This window comes from Lynx canadensis, chromosome D1, assembly GCF_007474595.2.
Source record: "Lynx canadensis isolate LIC74 chromosome D1, mLynCan4.pri.v2, whole genome shotgun sequence".
NCBI classification, from domain to species: domain Eukaryota; kingdom Metazoa; phylum Chordata; class Mammalia; order Carnivora; family Felidae; genus Lynx; species Lynx canadensis.
Genome location: NC_044312.2, coordinates 57,014,497 through 57,033,437, shown reverse-complemented (window position 1 = coordinate 57,033,437; position 18,941 = coordinate 57,014,497). Strand labels below are relative to the sequence as shown.

The 18,941-nt window shown below is 48.2% G+C and overlaps 1 protein-coding gene across 6 annotated transcripts in view; it reads right to left on the bottom strand.

The window, feature by feature from the left end:
• Window positions 1–5,768: 5,768 nt before the first annotated feature.
• Window positions 5,769–18,941, bottom strand: part of ARRB1 (arrestin beta 1) — a 75,703-nt gene continuing 62,530 nt past the window's right edge. For 4 of the 6 annotated variants that reach the window (XM_030333507.1, XM_030333509.1, XM_030333510.1 and 1 more), the window contains 5 exons: window positions 17,799–17,882; window positions 16,536–16,559; window positions 14,253–14,323; window positions 13,453–13,504; window positions 5,769–12,098 (listed from right to left, as the gene is read on the bottom strand). In XM_030333507.1, coding sequence (XP_030189367.1) covers window positions 11,987–12,098; window positions 13,453–13,504; window positions 14,253–14,323; window positions 16,536–16,559; window positions 17,799–17,882 — 343 coding nt within the window. In that variant the 3' untranslated portion in view covers window positions 5,769–11,986. The remainder of the gene's footprint in view (window positions 12,099–13,452; window positions 13,505–14,252; window positions 14,324–16,535; window positions 16,560–17,798; window positions 17,883–18,941) is intronic. The other 2 variants (XM_032595109.1, XM_030333508.1) reach the window with 1 other exon arrangement.

Genomic DNA, 18,941 nt, shown 5'->3' with positions numbered 1-18,941 from the left:
CTACCACACTGTCTTTATTACCATAGCTTCATGGTAAGTCCTTAGATCAGGTAGTAGATAATTCCAACTTTGTTTTTCCTTTTAAAAACTGCTTGGCTGTTCTAGTTCTTTTAATTCTCCATATACACTTTAGAATCACCTTGTCTATATCTGCAAAAAACAAGCCTGCAGGGATCTTGACTTGGATTTCATTGAATCTGTAGTCAGTTTGGAGAGAATTGGTATCTTAACAGTATTGAATCTTCCAGTCCATGAATGTGGTAAATGTCTTAATTTGTTTAGGTCTTCTTTGATTTCTTTCACCAATATTTTGTGCTTTAGAGATGTGCATCAAGATTATGCTCATATTTTGATGCTCATATTTTAATACTGAAGTATTTCCATTTTGATGCTGTTGTTAAATGGTGCTATCTTTTTATTTGACATTTTTTTAAGTTTTTTATTTATTTTGAGAGAGAGCATGAGCAGGGGAGAGGCAGAGAGAGAGAATCCCAAGCAGGTTCTGAGCTGTGGGATCAAGACCTGAGCTGAAATCGAGAGTCAGACACTTAATTGACTAAGCCACCCAGGCACCCCTGGCATTTTCTTTTTAATTTCAATTTCTAAGTGATGTTACTATCCAGAAGTACAATTGATTTTTGTATATTGATCATGTATCCTGCAACTTATATAGATTCACCGATTGGTTCTAGCACTTTCTTTGGTAGATTTCTTGGGATTTTCTATGTAAATAATCATGTTGTTTATGAATAGAGACCATTTTATTTATTTCTTTACCGTCAGTGGACCTTTTATATCTTTTTCTTGCCTCATTTTACTGGCTAGGACCTTCAGTAGGACATTAAATAGGAGTGATGGGAACAGTCATCCTTGCCTTTTTCCCAATCTTAGAAGAAAATCATTCACCACTACCACACCATTTCACCATTAGGTACGGTGTTAGCTGTAGGTTTGTTGTAGATGCCCTTTATCTAGTTAAGACAGTTGTTGTTGTTGTTGTTGTTAATCAGGAATGGATATTGAAGGGGGGCCTGGGTGACTCAGTCGGTTGAATGTCCGACTTCAGCTCAGGTCATGATCTCAGGGCTTGTGAGTTCAAGCCCTGCTTTGGTCTCTGTGCTGACAGCTCAGAGCCTGTAGCCTGCTCCAGATTCTGTGTCTCCCTCTCTCTCTCTGCCCCTCTCCCACTCCCTCTTTCTAAAATAAATAAAAACATTTAAAAATTTTTAAAAAGGAATGGATATTGAATTTTGTCAAATGCCATTTGTGCATCTATTGAAGTAATTTAGCAGCATCCCATAAAATTACTTATTTTTGTTTTCATTTTCATTTAATTCACAGATTTTCTAATTTTCTGTGTGGTTTTCTCTTTGATCCATTTACAAGAGTTGCTTAATTTCTAAGTATTTGTAAATTTTCTAGATGCTTTTCTATATTAATTTCTAGTTTAATTCTGTTGTAATCTGAAACATCTTTTTTTATTTAAATTCTTTTAAATTTGCCAAGGTTTTTTAGACCCAGAAAATGGTCTTTCTTGGTGAATGTTACATGTGTACTTGAAAATAATGCTCATTTATTGTTTTGAAATATTTGATTAATATCAAATATCAAATATTAATAAAGGTGAAATATTTGATTAATATCAGTTAAGTTATTGATAGTGTTGTTCAGGTCTTCTACATCCTTAGATATAGTGTTGTGGATTTGTATATTTCTCCTTTCAGTTCTGTCAGATTTTGCTTCATGCATTTCAAAAACACAATTACTAAATGTATATACAATTGGGATTGTTATGTCTTCTTGGTAAGTTGGCATTTTTATTTTTATATTATGTCCCTCTTTATCCTTGATAACATTCCTTATTCTGAAGTCTACCTTGTCTTCTATTAATATAACCACTTCAGCTTTCTTTTTATTATTGTTTGCATGGTTATCTTGTCCATCTTTTTACTTTGAACTTATCTTTGTCTCTGTATTTCAAGTGGGTTTCTTGTAGACAGCATATAGTGGGACTTTTTTTAAATCAACTCTCACAATCTCTATCTTTTAATTGTTATATTTAGACCACTTACATTTAATATAGTTACTGATATGGTTTGATTTAGGTCTACCACTTTTACTTTTTTGGTTGTCCCCTCTGTTTTTCATTCTTTTGTTCCAACTTTCCTGCCTTTTTTTGGAATATGTGCTTATTTTTTAGTATGCTATTTTATCTATATTTTTGGGTCCATTTTAATTGTTGCTCTACAAATCACAATATACATAATAATCTTTCTCAGTATACTTAGGGTTAATATTATATCACTTCAATATAATACAGAAGCTCTACAGATAGGTCTCTTTATCTTTCCCTACTGAACTTTACATTAAAGTCAATATAGTATAGTATAGTATAGTATAGTATAGTATAGTATAGTATTTTATCTATGTACTGTGACAACCCTACTAGACAATTTATCGGTTTTCCTTTCATCAATAATACATATTTTAAAGAACTTAAGGGGACCAATGTAGCCCTTCATAATTTACACAAATAATCACCATTTCTGTTGCTCTTAATTCCTGAAGATGTGGATTTATCTCTGGCATAATTTCCTTTCAACCAAAAGAACTTTTTAGTTTTTATAAGAGCAGGTCTGCTGACAAATTATTAGTTTCCCTTCATGTGAGTATCTCTTTATTTTGCATCATTCTTTAAAAAAAAATTTGTTTTAATGTTGATGTATTTTTGACAGAGAGAGAGAGAGAGAGACAGAGCATGAGCAGGGGAGGGGCAGAGAGAGAGGGAGACACAGAATCCAAAGCAGGCTCCAAGCTCTGAGCTGTCAGCACAGGACCCAATGTAGGGCTTGAACTCACAGATTGTGAGATCATGATCTGAGCCAAAGTGGGATGCTCAACCGACTGAGCCACCCAGGCACCCCTATTTTGTATCATTCTTGAAGGATATATTCACTAGATACAGAATTCTAGTTTGACAACTATTTCATGTTAGCACTTAAAGATGCTGTTTCACTCTCTTCTGGCTTCCATGCTTTCTATTGAGAAAGCTCCATCAAATCATCATTCTTCGTAAAGAATAAGATAGAAGAATGCGTCATTTTCTCTAGCTGCTTTTAGGAATTTAGAGTTTATCTTTGGTTTTCAGCAGTTTGGTTATGTGTGTCTATGTATGGTTTTCTTTGAGTTTAACCTGTTTGAGGTTTGCTCAGCTTCTTGAATCTGTAAGTTTATACCTTTCATTCAAAGATTTTTTTTTCTGCACCAGACTTTTTCTCCTCTCTTCTGGGAGTTCAATGACATGAATCTCAGAGCCTATATTATGTCATAGGTCCTTGAAGCCCTGTCAATTTTTCTCAGTTATCCCTCTTTTTCAGATTGAATAATTTCTATTAATCTATCTTCAAGTTCATTGACTTTTTCCTTTGTCAACTCCATTCTACTATTAAGCGATTATCCAGTGAATTTTTTATTTCAGATATTGAAGTTTTTGGTTCTAAAATTTCTATTTAGCTCATTTTCAAGTTTCTATATCCCTTTTTATTTTAAAGGGTTTTTTTTTAAATTATTATTTTAAGAGAGAAGGTGGGAGCTGAGAGAATCCCAAGCAGGTTCCATGCTATCAATGCAGAGCCCAATGCAGGGCTTGATCTCACAAACTGTGAGATAAGGACCTGAGCCAAAATCAAGAGTCGGACACTTAACCAACTGAACCACCCAAGCACCCCTATGTCTTTTCTGAGAACTATCTTCCCATTCATTTCAAGTTATAATCAACCACAAAATCTTTTTTTATAATTCCAACATCTAAGTCTTCTTAAAGTTGGCATATGTTGATTGTATTTTCTCTTGATATTTGGTCATGTTTTTCTGGCTCTTTGTATATTGCATAATTTCAAGTTACTATACCTGAAAAGGACACTGTAAATGTTATATTGTTTAGACTCTGGGGTCCCATTATAATCCTTCATAGAATGTTGATTTTGCTATTGTTGTTTCAAGAGGCAATCAACTAATTTAGGTTCAGACCCTAAGTTCTCTCACCTTCTGTTGGTGGTGGTTCTAACCTCAGCACAAATCCACAAAAGAGAGAAAAAAAGGAAATGCACCCCATGCAGCTTACTTCTCCAAATTTTGACTCCTATGTACCATCTGCCTGCTTTTGTTTAATTTTCAGAGTCATTAGATAATGTGTTTAGTACTTCTGTCAGGAATTTTTATGTAATCAGTTGAAGTGATAGGCTGTAATGGACTTACTCTCTTGGCTATAATTTGAAACTCCTACCCATTTTATCTTGATTTGCTAGAGTTTAAAAAAGCTAAGAGAAATGAAGTCCCAAAGCACCATGAAGACAGTGACAGCAGGAGAAAAGCTCAAAGCTAAGAGGCAAAAACAAATACTCCCTCTCCCCCCCCCCCCCCCATTTACAGTCCTGTTTAGAGGTCAGGGCACTCCTCAAATTGTGGTATCTGGGCCAGTATGATTATTTTTATTTTTTGGATGAGAAGATTCGAGGAAGAGCTGATTTGCTATTTGGTCTCAGATCTAATCCCATGATCCTCCCCTGCTCTGTATTGCAGGGCATCAACCATTGCAAACCACATATCCTAAGATTCCTTGAAAATTAGCTTTTGATTAGATTCTGCCAATAGTAGGCATGGGCATGATGTTGGAGGGCAGAAAGAAAGGAGAAACCAGAGTATTTCTCCTACTCTCTCTGCTTTGAGTAGCATCCCCAGTGACAGATGTGTTTCTATGGTGGTCTGAATTCCTCAGATACCCTCTCCCTCAATGTCCCTAGTTCCTTAGCTCTGTAACTCCTCTCCCTGTCCTTCCACCCTCCAGGTGGTAGTGGTTTCCAGTTGCACCTAATCTCTGGGTTACCTCCAATTTCACTTGCCCTTTTAACTATTGCAATATTATAACCAGTTTCATTAATAAAATCCCTGCTCCTGAAATACAGGCATGGGGTATTTCTCTGGACTCAGACTGATATAGACCACGAGGGAGGGCAGAATGAAAGCCCTAGCTCAGGTCTCTTAATTCAAATGTCAGTGTCTTCCCACTACCCTTCTCTGGCCTAAAGGGAGCATCAGAGGAAACAGACCACCTTCTGGTTAACCAGGAGGGCAATGCTTTGATCTAGGTTGCACATTATTTTGGAGGAATGTAAAAAAAAATATTTTTCATACATAATCAGTTTTCTGGGAAAGTCATCTTACATTCATCAGCATTTTTCTTTTGTGTTAATACAGCACATTATCATGTAGAACTTTGAATCTTCCTCACATATATCCCCACTCCTCCCATGTGTTCTTTTGGAACAGACAATGGGTAAGTCATGGAAAGTGAAGCGACTTCAGGGAGACCCAGTAGAGCAGGAGATGAGAACTGAATAAGAACCAGGTCTGGGGTTGGGGTAGGATTCCAGCTGAAGTGGTTGGTGTTGCCAAAAAGAATATGGGATAACTTTACCTGAGGAGCAGACCAGGGGTCATGGGATCTAGTGATGTCTGAGAGGGAAAAGAAGTTTGGCAACTTCCCCAAGACCATAATACTGGTAAATGGCAGAGCGGGAAGGAGAAAGCTCTTTGGCAGTTTCCAAAAGGGGTGCAGGAACCAGGTTGGAGTTCGGGCCACAGAAAACAGAAGAAAACACCTGACCCAGTCACAGGTCCTGTCCACCATTCCAGGGAAGCAGGGAGAGAATTTACTGGTCTGTGTCTTACTGGGAGCTAATGAGACAGAAATGAAAGCACATCCAGGATCTGTCACAAAAGACCTTTAATGGTCTCTTATTTATGGTTCTTTTGTTCATTTGTCCTGTTAGAGTTGAATAAACTGTAATAACTTATCTGACATTATAAGGAATGCCACAGGTACAACAGATAAACCTGGCAGGTGGCCCAGGAATGAGGGTGTAACAAAATAATCACTTAAGAGAAGAGCCACAGACCTGGAGACCTGTCCCAGCTACCTGTCACTCCCTGCATCCAGGATCCACACAGTCACTGTGCCAGGCTCAATGCTGGCTCCCATTGGGTAGGAAGAGACACGTCTCCCATAGTGTCTGTGGCTAGACCTTAACACCAAGCAGAGATGCCCCAGGAAGATGGTACATCCCATAATCATTCCCCCAAGCAGTCTGCTGATCTGCAGTGTAAGCCATGACCACACCCCAAGTTTGTGCAGATCCCCTCTCATATGACACTACCTATCATGCCCACCTATGACCCTTCCTTGCAGTAATCCCTGTGCGGAAGGCGGAGCCTGGCACTAGCCCCATCTTACACATGGGGAGACTGAGGTCAGTGGGGTTCCAAGGGCATGCTTAGACTGAACATAGAACACTTTCTCCCATGCCACATGGTTGGCTATGCCCTGACCTTCACATTTTCCCCATAGAATTCCCTCAGCAGTGGGCCCAGACAGGATTCTGTGTCAAGGGCTGGTCCAGGTCTCACCAGTGTACCCACCCCTTAGCCCTGGTCGTGGGCCCAAGCAGAGAGGCAGGCTGGCAGAGAAAGAATATGGGAGACTGTGGGTGGGAGACCAGCATCTCTTCAGTCACCTTTCTGGTGCCCACACGCTTGCTTGTCCACAGATGTGGGAGTGGAATCCTACTAGAATTGCTCAAGGGAAACTTGCTGCTTTAAAAGTCTCTGGAGGGGCATGCTCTCACAGGAGGGACTTCTGTCATGAAGCCCTCCCTCAGCATTTGTTTTGTAAAAAATCTGGACATCCATTCATCTGGCTGTATGTAAAGAGGAACCTGAGTCCAGTTTCTCCTTCTCCCACCATGTGGCCTGGGGCAGGGAGTTGGGGTGCTGACACGAGTCATGGGGTGGGGGCTGGGCCTAAGTCCTTGTTCCTCAGTCCCTCACACTGCACAGGCTGATATCAAGGTAAGACTCACCCTCACTGAGCACCAGGCCCCTGCCCAAATTAAACTCAGGCCAGAGCTTCAGGGTGGGTGAGCAACAAAACCATCAAATGTGTACACACACACGTGTGTGTGTGTGTGTGTGTGTGTGTGTTTGTGCGTGTGTGTGTGTGAGCAAATGCTTGGGCCTGGGTCTGCGACCCAAGTTCCAATACAAAGACACTTTGTATTGGAATGCTAGAGCCATTCCAACATGAAGAGCAAGAATAGAACCTATGCTTGCTGGTTGAAGATCAAACCTTAGAATGGTGGTTTGAAGAAGTTTTCCTTCACAAGTTTGAAGGTGAAACCTCAATAGGCAAGACAGATAAAAGCAGAGTTGTCCTGGTGGAAGTGGGGATGGGGGGAGAGCTGGAGATCTAGCCTTTGCCTCCACCCCCCATCTTCCCACCTTAGCAGCCCCTGACAAAGCTCTGTGAAACCCAGGGGTTCCACAGCACCTGGTTTGAAAACCACTGTGTCAGAGTGTCTATAGATCATGGGTCCTGGGGACCTGTGCTTTGATTTCTCTTTCAGAGTGAGGAGTTGGGAGTCCTGTGGGCAGGGGGAGGGGGGATGCTCCCCCTTCAATGGGCCTTTGAAGCCACTGTGCAGGGACACTGCAGGGGAGTGGTAGAGGTGGGGATCCTGCCCCACAGGTAGGCCATTTCAGTCCTGGAGGGAGGACAGAAGCGATGGACCTGCCTGGACAAGAATGGCAAAATGCCAAGCTCAGTGCAGGCATATGCATGAGGGTCAGGGGGGTCTGTTTTGGTCCCTGCTGACTTTAAAAACATCAGAACAGATATAGGCCTTTGCCCACGAGACCCAATAACAGTTCAAGATTGGGGCCAATGCCTTCCTCTGGGATGGGTGGAGGATGTCTGGTCCCCAGTCACTGGCAGGAGAGAAGCTGCCTTTGTGGGATACTGGAGCCACTGGGTACAGGTCATCAGGGCTCAGCTCTCAGGGAAAGAGGCCTGGGTTTTCCCTGGGCCCAAATCCCTCCTAAGTGTCACCGAGCATTGGCAGCTGTGTCTGATGCTGGAGAGGGCCTTCTACTTTGAAGGGCAACTTCTTTTCCACCTCACCCTTGGGGTTCTTAGATGGAATAGTGGTTCAGCCCTCCCTGGGCCTGGGGGTTAGGGGCTCTCCCTAACCTGGGATCAGAGCCAAGGCTTCCCGGCCTCTGTGGGATCTGAAAGATAGGAGGTGTGGGTGGCACCAGGCCTGGGACGGTCCAGATGCCCCCCCCAGCTCAATCACTGATATCCATGGCTGATATCCTTTCTGTCAGGATCTCTGGGACCACTATCTGTGGGCGAGGCATTCCTGAATAGCGTCTGGATTTTTCTTTCAGCTGAGGCACCAAAGCCAAACTGACTGCACTCATTCTGGCTGACATCTGCTTAAGTGAGAAGGGGGCAAGAGATGAAGACTGCTGGGAGGAGGACTCTGCCCACAGTGACCTTCCCACGTGACTCTGGGTTGCTCCCCTACAGTGGCAGTGCCACGGCCTGTGCAGCCATTTGCAACTTCCAGAGCTAACTTCCATCTCCTCTGGGCCTCCCAATTCCTTAAGTCAGGTGGGGAAGGGATTACGATCTTATTTTACAGTTAGGGACACTGGGCCCAAGAGGTCAAGTGACTTGCTCAAGGCTACTCAGCTGGTTGGTGACAGTTGGGCAGGAGGCACTGTGGACTTCCAGGCCAGCATGCTTTTCATGGCACCATGTGGGAACCAGCTTATTAGCAATACACCCAGCTGAACTAGCCCCTGGTGGGGCCACTCTCACCTGTCTGCGCCTTGAGGCTGAGGCGGCCCATGGAGTCCAGCCAAATAACTCAGTCCTTATCTTCATGGGGACTGAACTCTTCTCACAGTTGTAGTGCTGAGGACGCCCCACTGGCCCTCTGCCTGTAGATTTTCACCTGGGGCCATGCTCTTTCCTCCTGCCCAGATTGCTATGTATATGCCATCCACAAGACCCACTGGAAGGTACCAGTGTGGAGCTGTGTGGTCAGCATAGAGCCCAAATGTGTGTACAGAAAGAGCCAATACCGTGGGCTGGCGCCTGGGGCCCAGTGGGGCTCCTACATCCCCAATTTCACTCCAAGGTCTCACCTGATTCCAGACAGGCTAAACTCCAGATGGAGAGGGGCCCTGCATAGAAGGACTCGGTCATGGTTGGGGGCCGCAGGTGGAGTGGGGTCTGGAGTGGAAGCTTTGAAAGATGATCTGGGTCTTTCTCCCAGGAAGAGGCCAAAGGAAACACTCTGGCCTGAGCATGGCACCTGGGCTGGGCAGGTGGGGCTGAACTCCAGTCTATGCGCCATTCGCAAAGTTTTGCATTCTAACCAACATGGGCTGAATCTACCTGGAAGGGGCACTGCTTCTAATTCACAGCAAGGCACCATACGAACTAGCAGCAGCCAAGGAGCCCTGAAAGCACTTGGCTCTTATTACCTATTCCCACTATAACTTTCACCTGACCATGAGCTTTCTGAGGACAGGGGCTGGGACTGACCTATCTCTGTGTGTCGAGTGCCCAGCACTGAACAGAAGTCATCAGCCAAGAGCGGTGAAGCCAAATTCAAATGAACTTGACCACTGCCCTTCTGCAGCCCTGGGCCCAAAGAGTAAAAGTCTACATGGGGCTATGATACTTCCCACAGCTGGAGAAATTTCCATTAAAATACTGGGATAAAGCCCAAAGGGTGAGTGTGATATTGAGGTGAAGAAGCTCAAGTAACCAGGCTGACAAATCTTTCATGTGCGTAGGTGAGGGATAGAGGAAGAGGTTTGTAGGGGAGTGATTGATCACCTCAAATCCTAAAGGGTCTCGTACCAGCCTCAAAGGTTCCAGAGGAAGACACTGGAGAGCATATGCTTGGCCCATGTTGTTCCAGCCCTTCGTCAACTCTTCAGCTGTCCAATGAGGTGCGGACTGCCAGCAAGCTCTGGTAGAGGCTGGATGCCTGGGGCATCCACAGCTAGGACCCCAGGGATGGCCAGGAGAGTAGAGCTGCCCCAAGCTGACTTGGTCCTGACCTGGGGCAGGGAGTCCCTAGCCTCAGATCCTCATGAGATTCAGAAGCGGAAGGGCTGAGGTGCAGTGCCAGGCCTGTGAACTGGGTAATCTCGCCATGGATAATGGTTACGCAGCCCACCCCAGGAGGGGCTGGACAGTTTGAGACCCAACTTGCATAATAAAAGTTTGTTGTCTCCTTTTTCAGGCAAGCATGGGACAGAGATAAAAGGGAGCAGGGATGGAGGAGAGATCCCCTTGCCCTGCTAAGCAATATATTTGCTTGGGTATAAGGTAAACCTCAGGGGGTCTGCCATCCACAGGGAGCTGTGAGGCACCAGAAGTCCTGTCATAAGCAAATCCGAGCTTGGCCTTCTGTAATACTCAGGCCCTAGGGCCAAGCAGCTCATGCTAGCTATGGCCACAGCTTGACATCAGATGACCCTCCAGAGGCCCAAGAAGGGCCCTTCTCAGGCCTGGGGAGGGGGTGGCTAGAAGCTCTCCAGGGCCCCACTACCAATGAATCACCTCTGGCGGCAAACGAGAGTCAGTGGTCCGGCTCTGGTTCCACCTACCATACCAGAAGCTCTAAGGTTTACAGATTCTTAGAGGCCAGAGCTGGGAGGTCCCTTTGTGATTACCTGGTCAAACCCCAGGTGAAGAACTCAGGCCCAGAGAAGGAAAGGAACTTGCCCAAGGTCACACAGTAAGTGGGCCTTAAAGGTCAGACAAGAACGAATACCTTTTAACACTTTCTACCTCATCATCTGCCCACTCTATTGCTTAAAAATACCCCAGGTCTCAATCACACAAAACATCAGCCAATGGGTAGTGAGTATCCATGACACTGGGAACTGGCTCCCTAAGGAAACGAAGGGTTCTTTGCTACCTGGCAGTCCCCTTCCTTTCAGGTGACGGCATCTTGATGGACCATGCCACCTTCTGCGAAGAAGCCCCTTTGACTGTGGGCATAGTGGCCTCGAGCGCTCTCTCCCAGCCTGCAGGGCCAGCCCGGCTCAGCCCGGATGAACCGCAAGGGAAAGCCGGAGGATACCGGTGTCCCCAGCCATATCTGGACCGCCAGCCTTACTTCCTGAGGGATCACCGATCGCTCTTACATCCGCAAAGGAGGGAAGAGAGCAGATTCTCATCTTCTTGCTCCGACCCCATCTCTCAGAGCCACCCTTCGGGAAACCTCCCCAGGAGCTTGGGCTCACTCTACCTCCGGTTGGTGCTTTCTGAAGACCCGTCCCTTATTTCTCTGTGCATGTGTACAGACAGGACACACACATAAGATACAAGGTGGCTAGGATGTTACATCCTGACAGTACTGAAATAGATGGGCTAGTTCACACAGCTTGCCTTAGACTGAGTAACTGCTGGTGAGAAAGCCAGTCTGGTGGCTTTTCTCTGCTCCTGGGGTCTGCAAACCGTCACCACAGACACAGAGGGTCACTGTCAGACACAGAGGCATGTAGGGTGGGGACGGAGGGGTGGATGCAGAGAGGTGTTTCATGGGTCTCAACTGCCTGAAGGCAGTAAGAATCTATCCACAGGTGTGCCCCTCCCAGCCAGAAGAGGGTGGCCCTCAGCATAGTCATCTTTTAGCTGCCAGAACTGTGTTAGCCACCTAGGACCGTGGGCACCCTCTCACACGTCTTGAGCCCTCAACCTCACCCCTCCAAGCCCTATGCCCCACACTCCCTGTTCTGCTCCCCATCCCAAGTCAAATTCCAAGGCCAGAGCCAGGATGGCCTTTCTGGGGGGTCAGCAGGAAAAGAGAGGGGCTGGAGGGGTGCCCCGCGACAGGGGTGAGAGGGGTGAAGGTGGCCCATGTGACCCTTGTTGGCATGGTGATGTGGGGCCAATCCTGAGGCCAGAGGTTCACCACCGTGACCTGGAAGAACACTGGGCCCCCTGGTAGAAACTAGAAGAACAAAGGGGAGGGGGGAACGAGAACAGGAAGAAGACGAATAAGCATCTTAGTGCAGGAGAGCAGACCCGGAGCTGCCCGGAGGGAGGGCTGGCCCCAGTCTATCTGTCGTTGAGCTGTGGAGAACCAGTACCATCCTCCTCTTCCTCCTTGTCGTCCTTCATGCCTTTCAGTCTCTGGCGGGCAAAGTCCTCAAACACGATGTCATCATCGCTGGTGGAAAAGACAAGGAAAACGGGACGTGTTTGCATGGCAGGGAGGGTAGGCTTATCCAGAGGGTCAGACGGGACTCAGAGGCTGGCCCCTAGGGTTGACCTTGGGCAGAAAGGCCTGCCAGGCTGGCACATCTAGATGCCCTCCAGTGACAGTGGGGCTGGTCGTATCTGGACTCCAGCTAGTCGTGGAAATACCAAAGGGAGGCGTGGGTTTGACTTTCCTGCCTGAGGGCTGGGAAGTGACCCAGTTCTTAAGGATTTGGGGGTGCGAGGCGGATATCAAATGGGGATGGAGGTGCAGTGTGGCCGGGCTGGGGCCAGAGGAAGAACTTATTCCCACTGTGAGATGCCAGGCCCAGTAGTTTCATAGCCTATGCTGAATCCCTCAGAACAGGCCCAAGAAACCCCACCACCCACCCAAAGAACTACCCTCAGGAAGCATTCCTGTATCTGCACAGGATGGTGCGGGCTTGGCTTAGTGGAAGAAAAAACCACGAAAGCCCTTTCTCCAGGGAGCTGTCAGCTCACACTCTATCTTGAGGGATCTTGGATAGGATGGGGTCTGGGGGTAGTAAATCTAAGTAGTGGGGCAGAGGGAAGGGTGGGTGGGGAAAGGAGGTGCCTGAATGGGGTTTCTGGACTGAGGACCGCTTTTAAGAACAGTGAGTTCTGTTCTATCACATAACATGTACACTTAGGCCCACCCAAGTCCCCCGCCCCACAGAACTCAGCCAGCCGCATGAGGTGTCCTCATGGGGTGGCTTGAGACACCACATCCCAAATATCCCCTGGGGGACAAGGAAAGGGTGAATTTGGAGCTGGAGAGAGAAAGCTGCTTGGCTCTGGAGGTGGTTCATCATGTCGGCCTAGGTCCTCCCCCTCGGGCCACTGTCCGGTGAGGCGATGGCCTTTGACCGCAGGGAAATCCGCATCGGTCCTCAGGAGGCAGAAGCAACAAGAGCCCCAGAACCTTCCCCACCCCGCAGCCTGATTCCACCGGCTGGGCGCTGGCAGGGCAGGAGAGCCCCAGCCCAGGGCCGCGAACCGAACCAGCCCTGTGAGAGCCGAGCAGGCGCTGTGGACGGACGAACGGATTGACGGACGGACGTGCAAGGACGAGGGAGGAAGACAGACCCCACCAAGGCAGGAGGAAGAGGAACAGGCACGGAGGGTCCTTCAAGTCACATGCAGGCAAGCGGGTTGCTGAAGAGGCGAGCAGAGGCGGCTCTCAGCAGACGCGGTTAGATCAGCTGTTCCTCAGAGGTTAATAAGCATATATGCAAATGATCCCATCGCCCCGCCCACCACCCAAGGCCCGCCCCCCGGACGTCTGCAGGCAGGGTTTGGCTTACTTTGTGTCAAGTTCTATGAGATTGGTATCTACTGGCGCCTCGTTCTCTGGAACTAAACACAGGGTGGGCGGGCGCCCGTGGGTTAGTGGTGAGCGGGCACAGGGGCAGGTGGGTACAGCTCCCCACTCCAGGGCAAAGGGGAGGGCTACGGAAGAAGGCAAGTGGGGAAGAAGCGTTGCTCCTTGATCTCAAAAACACCCCCAAATCATCCTAAAGGCAGGAAGGAAGGTCCAGGAGGGTCCAAGGAGGCCCGGGAGGCCCCTTGTAGTTCTAGAAGAACAGAAAAACCTCCGGACCCTACTCCTTTGGCATGTCTCCTACATGACTTAGATTCTTTTCTTAAGTACAGGGCTTTCACGAAGTGTTACGACAACCCTTTTTTTTTTTTTCCTCACAATTTCACATCTCTGAACTTGGGGTATGTTTTACAACCGATGGCATTTGATACTTTAATTGTGAGAACATTTTTCTTTCTTTGTGGTACATACTATAGAGTTGTCTCTTTCAACTCAAACAGCCTTTAATTTAAGGAAATATGACCAATCTGGTCATTGACCCTTCCACTCCCAGCCTGCCTCTCCATGGACAAAGGAGTCAGACCTCTTTGTCTCTTGGGGGAGTCAGATGCAAATAGAGGAGTGTGGGCCTCGCAACAGATCCTGGGGAGCTGTGGAAAAAGGTAACCCAGGCCTGAAGGCTAACCCAGAGTGAGATGGGATGATGGGGAAACACAGCACTGGTGGAGAATGGGGTCAGCAACCTGCAAATTCCCACTCCAGTGACCCACAGATCCTGCTCACCTTCACGATGTGGGGGTTCCTCTTTGGGCTTGGGGTGCATTAGGGTGAAGGGCAGTTCCACGGCCACATCACTGAAACAGAGACCCAGACCCAGTGAGCCTTGAGCCCAGTCTCGGGCTGTAAGACTCAATGCCCTATCAATGCCCTATTTTATGGTCAGAGGAGGTAGGTCTCAGCTAAGGCAGGAAATCTGCTCAGGCCCCAGTTCTGCCACTCTCTGAGCTTTACTCTCTCTAGGAGGTGAATTAGAAGCCCTTTTCTGCTGGCTCAAAAAAAAAAAAAAAAAAAAAAAAAAAAAAAATGGAAACCTCCCCTTTTCCTGAGAAGGATCCTTGGATTCTCATGAGCTGGGAGGAGGCACAGGGGTGGGGAAAGGACTGCCCAGAGCATTGTGCACATTGGTCCCTGGGTGGTCCCAGAGGTGTCCTGGGACTATGCAGGCCTCAAATCACCACAGCCGGCCCAGCCTTCCCTAACACAACCCTTCCTGCCGACTCAGTCCCACCTCCCAACATCTCCATGAGACTCTTATAAAAGTGCTCCTGTGGTCTTAGCCCCCCACATCTGGATGATGCACTGCTGAGGTCAATTAATTGAATTCAAGTTGTATTGGCCCAGGCCCCAGGGCTATCTACACTGTGCCTAGAGCCTTGAAGCCCTGTAGGGGCAGAGGGACTGGGTGGTGGGGAAGAACAGGGGGAGGTGCCACCAACACCCAGTGCTTCTGACCAGGACCTCCCTCCCCTTGGCCCTGATGAACAGAATAGTAACAAGAGCAGACACGTGGTGCTAACTCTGTGCTAAGGACCATTCTAGAGTAGCTCCTTTAATCTCCACAACAACCCCATTAGTATAGCATATATACAGACTAGGAAACCGAGGCACAAGGAGGAAAAATAATACTGCATAAGGCCACACAGCTATTAATGGGAAGTGACAAGATTCTGACTCCATAATTGACATCCTTGCCCAATGAGTGATAACTGCTCAGAATTGAGGTGGTGATTCCTATCCATCCTCTGCTCTCCACTCCTACAGAAGGAGCCATGAAAGCTTCTCCTCTCAGCTTGGGATGCTGTCACCTTGGAGGCCCTGCCAACAGTGAGCACCTTCAGGCACAGCCTCATCTCACTGACCTTGCTGCCCAGAGCCCAGCTGGTGGGGAGGAAGGGAGAGTGGAACAGAGTGGGCAGGGACACTGGCTGTGCAACCAGAAAGGTCTGTTCCCAGCCCCAGCACTGTCTGGGAGGGACACTTTTGCATCTTCAAGTCTCACTGAGCTCATCTGGAAAATGGGGAGAGCAATGCTTACCTTTGAGAACCACTAGAACTTCTAGGAGATGATATAGGTAAAAGGTTTGACTCAACTGTGACACTGGTACCTGCCAGAATCATTACTTCCCCTCAATGGGAACATGGGCAATTCATAGGCTATTACAATAGTCTGGCTTTTCTTTTTTCTTTTCTTTTCTTTTCTTTTCTTTTCTTTTCTTTCTTTTCTTTCTTTTTTTTTCAATGCAAAGGGGATTGCTTTTCCAGATTCACTTGGAAGAGTGAACTATCAGAATGGAAGAATGAGTTTGCCAACCTTCATTAAAGCCATACAGGATGTGGGTGGAAGAATCTAGACATTAACTCCAGCAGGCCTTGAATGATCAAGGGCAGGGGATGTGTCTGATTCCTCCGTGGGATCTCAGCATGTAGCACAAAGCTGAGCACAAACCTGGGTTCAGAAAATCTTTGCTGAATTGTACTGAACTGAATTGAATTAATTTCACTTCTCCAAATAGATGATTTCTTGGGATGAACAATACTGCCACCTTGTGACAGGAGGAGGCAAAAACACTGCATGTGGAGCATGTGCAGTTTGGGGAATGCGCATGGATCCAGCTGGCTACAAGGAGAGCAGATCTCCCCAGGACCTCTCGTTAGCAGCGCATGGCCAGCAGTTAATTCCCATTAGTGTACAAGTTTGGAAGCCACGAAACCCGCATTTCTCCAAAATGCCAGACTTTTACGGGGCTATTCCCCAGATCAACGAAGCTGACCTTGCTGTCTGCAGAGGTTTTTATCTCTTGGGTGGAATGGAAGAACAGGGCAAGGTTTTTAAAGGAGAAACTGCATCTCCCTCGACCCTTTGGGGAGGGTTCTAGTCCTAGCACATGACTGAGTCTGGCAATCGAAAGTGACTGCTACGATTCCTTCCAACCCAGTGCCCTGCACTTCTGGATCTCTGGGCCCTCCAGAAAGGTGGGTCGATCAGGTTGAAGGGAGGGACTTTACCTGGATGCAAGATCTCCCAACAGGCTGGGTGGGTCAGAGGAGGCGGGAGAAGTGGTCAGGAGAGAGTTCAGAGAGGAAGAAAACAGAAAGTACGTTCATTCATCACCTTGCTGCCCACAGGGGTAGGGAAGACCCTGAGAGGCACTCCCACCCACCACTGCATGGCTGTAACCTCAGTCAGAGATACACAGAAACGGCATTAGGCTTGCCTGGGGGACTGAAGTCCAGGCCCAGCTCAGCCAAATCTCCTCACAGGAGGCCTCACTAAGCCCGAGGATCCTCTTCTGCAAAGGAGACAAAAAAACTGACCCCTGTGCTGCCCGCCCTGGGGAGGCCTCTCTGATGGCAGAAGAAATCAATCTGGGATTCACCGAGGATTCCTCAAGGAAGAGCTTGAGGCAGACTGTGGATCCTGCAAGAGCCACAGGGCACAGGACTTGGGATTTGCAGTTCTGAGATGTCCTGTAATATGTGGGCACATTCTAGTAATAAAGGGGATTCAATGTCTAATGCCATTAGCATTCAAATCTTTTCATAGACATTTATGAACAAGAAAAAAAATCCCTGTGACAAATTAGAAATCCTAATTCTAGGTTTCTAAAAACATGCAGGCCCATTCTGTGGGGAAAAGTTGTGTCTGAGCCTCCACTAGACTGTGCTCCGGGGCAGGGAATATGTCTGGTCTACTGCAGTGACCCCAGCACCAGCCTACAACCTGAGATTAGGGGAGGAGATTTCAGGAAATGTGTGGAGAACGGTTTGGGCCTCTGTTTCTCCATCTGTCAAATGGGAGTCAGAACATCCCTAATCCAGCTCTGGGATTCTGAGCCCCTTTAGCCATGTCCTCAGCAGATCAGCATGTGCATGAGCAGGGGTGGGTGCTGTGCCCCAACATGTGATGAGGGGACAGAACCCTCTGGAGATCCCACAGCACAGACTCTGAGGAATCCTCCCCCACACAACAACCCCATGTGCCCAGACAGGGATAGGGAAGAGGAGGAGGGGGAGGAGGAAGAGAGAAACATGGAGAGGGCAGGCAAGGGACTGAAAGTCTCTGAAGTAGGAGAGGGAAAGGGGGCAGAAGAGGAGGAAAAGGAACATGAAGAGGGAAGAGAAAAAACAGGAAGTCCTCCAGCTCGGTTTACCCTCTTGGTGGCTGCAGCTAAAAGGTCCGACAAACAGGCAGAATGGGGCAGTGGGCTGTGGGTGGTCAGGGATGCCCCCCTCTGCGCTTAGAGTCTTGGGCTGGGCTAGAACACTTACCCGCCCCGAGATACCACCAGCTTCACTTTCACCTTGTAGGAAACAATGATGCCCAGGATCTCCCGGTTGGCGCCTTCCCTCAACCTGCAAGGTGACATAGAGAAGCAGGTTCATGGAGGATGGCTGGGTAGATGAGACAAGGTAGGGTAGGGTGCAGTGGGGGCAGCAGCCATCCATCCCTCTCCTGGGTCACTCAGCCACCGTGTGCAAACAGAGCTCTGTATATGAGAAAGGTAAGCTTTGCCCGGAGCGGGTAGGAACCTAGAGCCCTGGGTCCCACATCTGGTTGTGAAATTCACTCCCTGTGCACACCTCGCAAGCCCCTTTCCTCCCTGGGCCTGACTCCCAGCAGCGCAGTAGGTTCTTTCTACCCTTAGATAGACGGAGTCTGCTTCTCTCACTGTTCAGCAACCCGTGGGGGCACAAAGGGCTCGCCAGGCAGGGAATTCAGAGAGAAAAATGGAGGTTGGCAAGGCAGTGGGGCGGAGGTAGCGGGGAAGACCCTGAAGGAGGTGGCCCCTCAAGTCTGGAAGTCTTGAAGTCAGTTAGGATTTGAGCCAGGGTGGAAGAAGGGGAAGAGGGCAAAAGCTTGGAGGTGAGTGGCCAGCACGTGCATGTGAGCAACTGTGTGGTGGAGCACAGGGTCTGTACTGGGAGTCACGGGCACGGCTGCTACAGAGGCAGGCCAAAGCCCCACTGAAGGGCCGGACCTCAGCAGATAGGGCAAGCTGAGTTCTCCACACCCCAGGTCTCCACTAAAGCAGGTAGCCTCAGAGTCAGTGATGACCATGAGGCAAGAGTGATCATATGGCCCTGGGATCCCTGCCTTTGAGGGCCACACTTCCATCTGGTCTTGCCCAGCTCACTGTCCACATCTTCCCAGACTCCCCACCCCTCTTCTGATTCATCCTCTCCTGCTGGATGAATCCAGCCCTACTCTGCCTCAGGGACACACCCCATATGACTGTAGACCCTAGGTCAGGAGCTGCTGCCTCCTGCAGGAAGTCTCTCCAGGTTGCCCTCCCCTAGGCAAGCCAGCAGATCCCAGCACTGACTAAGAGAGCTGGGTCTAGGGGCCCAGCTTGCTCTCTGGTCACCCCTGGATAGGGATGGGAGTAAGGGGACAGCTTCCCTGTAGTTCAA